At 51.8% G+C, this 1,919-nt stretch overlaps 1 protein-coding gene across 1 annotated transcript; it reads left to right on the forward strand.

Moving 5' to 3' along the window:
* Window positions 1-1,194, forward strand: LOC127303439 (uncharacterized). Its single transcript, XM_051334173.1, has one exon. The coding sequence runs from the start codon at window positions 1-3 to the stop codon at window positions 1,192-1,194; it is 1,194 nt and encodes a 397-aa protein (XP_051190133.1).
* Window positions 1,195-1,919: the final 725 nt, after the last annotated feature.

The following is a 1,919-nucleotide window of genomic DNA, read 5'->3' on the forward strand; positions in this document are numbered from 1 at the left end:
ATGGACTGGGCTGACCTTCCCGGCGATCTCCTGACCACCGTCAGCGCGCTCCTCGCCGTCCCTGGCCGCATATGCCTCCGCGCCGTGTGCCGCGCATGGAGAGCAGCAATCAAAGAAGAGGAAGCCGCCGCAATGCCGTCGCCGTGGGTGATCATCCCGCGCACCGGGGGCTTCAGCGACTCCTTCACCGTCCTCTCCGCGCCCACCATGAATTTCTTCCAGTGGACGCCCCCGGGCGGCGTGCGCGCCCGCTGCGTCGGCTCCAACGGCAGTTGGCTAGCCATCGTCACCGCCGTCGACGTCGAAACAGTCGCCATGTCGCTCGTCAACCCGCTCACGGACGCGCGCGTCGAGCTTCCGCTAATAACCACCACCATGTACTCCCGCTGTCTGTTCAATCCCGATCCGAGTCATGTCGAGTGGGGGATGAACTCGCTCGTCCAGAAGGTGGCCTTCTCCCCGAGCCCCACCGCGCAGGATTACACCGCTGCCTATGTCTCCAACGCCACCACGGAACTTCTGTGCGCCAGGGCCGGCACGGACGGCTGGCATCTGCTTGCCGAGATTCCTAGCGGCGACTGCATGAACTTCATAAAGCAGGATCTGGACGTGGCGTACCACGACGGCAAGTTCTACTACATGGTCACCAGCGGCCAGGTGTGGGTGGCGGACATGACCGCGCCATCCCCCTCTCCTGTGCCGCTCGCCGTCTTGGAGCCCCCGTTACCTACCATGGTCTACCTGGAACGGGGCTTCCACCTGGCTTTCTCGGGCGATGGTGCGTTGCACGTGGTGTGGAGCCTCAACGACGGCCATGGCTGCACCATGGCTCAAACCTGCCCGGATATGCTCTTGACACGCTACGACCCTGCATCTGGCTTCTTCTCGCCCTGGACGACGCCGCTGACGAGCATGGGCGGCTGGGCCTTTTTCATCGGCGATCGCAACCAGTCCATGTCGGTGCCCGTGGACGGCAGCACTGCCACTTGGCTCAGGCCTGACTATGTCTACTTCACCAACACCCCGCTCAGCGAGCTTTACGCCTTCGGGCGCCGAGGCTTGTGGGCGTTCGACCTGGTCACCGGCAGGATCGGTTGGCCGCGTGGGGAGAACGAGATCCTCGAGAAGCAGTTGGAATCGGAACTGGACGTGCACTGGGACAAGTCCCTTTGGTTGATGCCTTCCTTCACATAACCCAAACAATCACGGATACTAAGCCCCTTCTTCAAAAATCTTGCTACTAGTTAAAGCAGAACAATCCTATGTCTTTTTAGCAGAAAAGTGTGGCATAGTAGTTTGTACCGCGCATGCGCTGCGTGCTGCTAGAATAAGTTTGGTACTTTATCTGATCCATACTAGTTGTTATTAATAGAGATGTATCAAGACATATTTTAGTTATAGATACATCTATACTGGTGGTATGTATTTTTCAAAATAAATACTGAAACATGTCTGAAAGACTTCTATTTTGTCGATTAAAATTAGGGAGTGACTGTTTTTCAATTCACGAACAGGCACTTTTTCATAGCCAATCAAAAAATGAAAAAGTCTATAAATTGTTTGTTTTTAATGAGTACTAGTTGAATGCCCGTGCGTGTTGCCATGGCCTCCCCAAACATTAATGTGTGTAAAAAAATAGCCAACAATTGTTTATAAAATATTTTGTAAATTCTATCAGAACAATAATCTTATGAATGATCAGTTCGCAGCTCAAATATTTATGGAGATATTCCATCAGTTCACAACACAAAATAGTTATGGATACCATAATAAAATCTGTAGAATTATATGTATTGTGAAAAGTGGATCCTTACATTAGGCACAAATATACACTACAATACAGATCCCTTGTACCTTTAATCGGTGAAAACTCTGACTAATTTTCCACACAAATAGCAAATTAGGGTATATCTGATCTC

Source organism: Lolium perenne, chromosome 5 (assembly GCF_019359855.2).
Source record: "Lolium perenne isolate Kyuss_39 chromosome 5, Kyuss_2.0, whole genome shotgun sequence".
NCBI classification, from domain to species: Eukaryota; Viridiplantae; Streptophyta; class Magnoliopsida; order Poales; family Poaceae; genus Lolium; species Lolium perenne.

Bases quoted from the DNA above. Each gene is read 5' to 3' on its own strand.
- LOC127303439 (XM_051334173.1), top strand. From the start codon at position 1: ATGGACTGGGCTGACCTTCCCGGCGATCTCCTGACCACCGTCAGCGCG.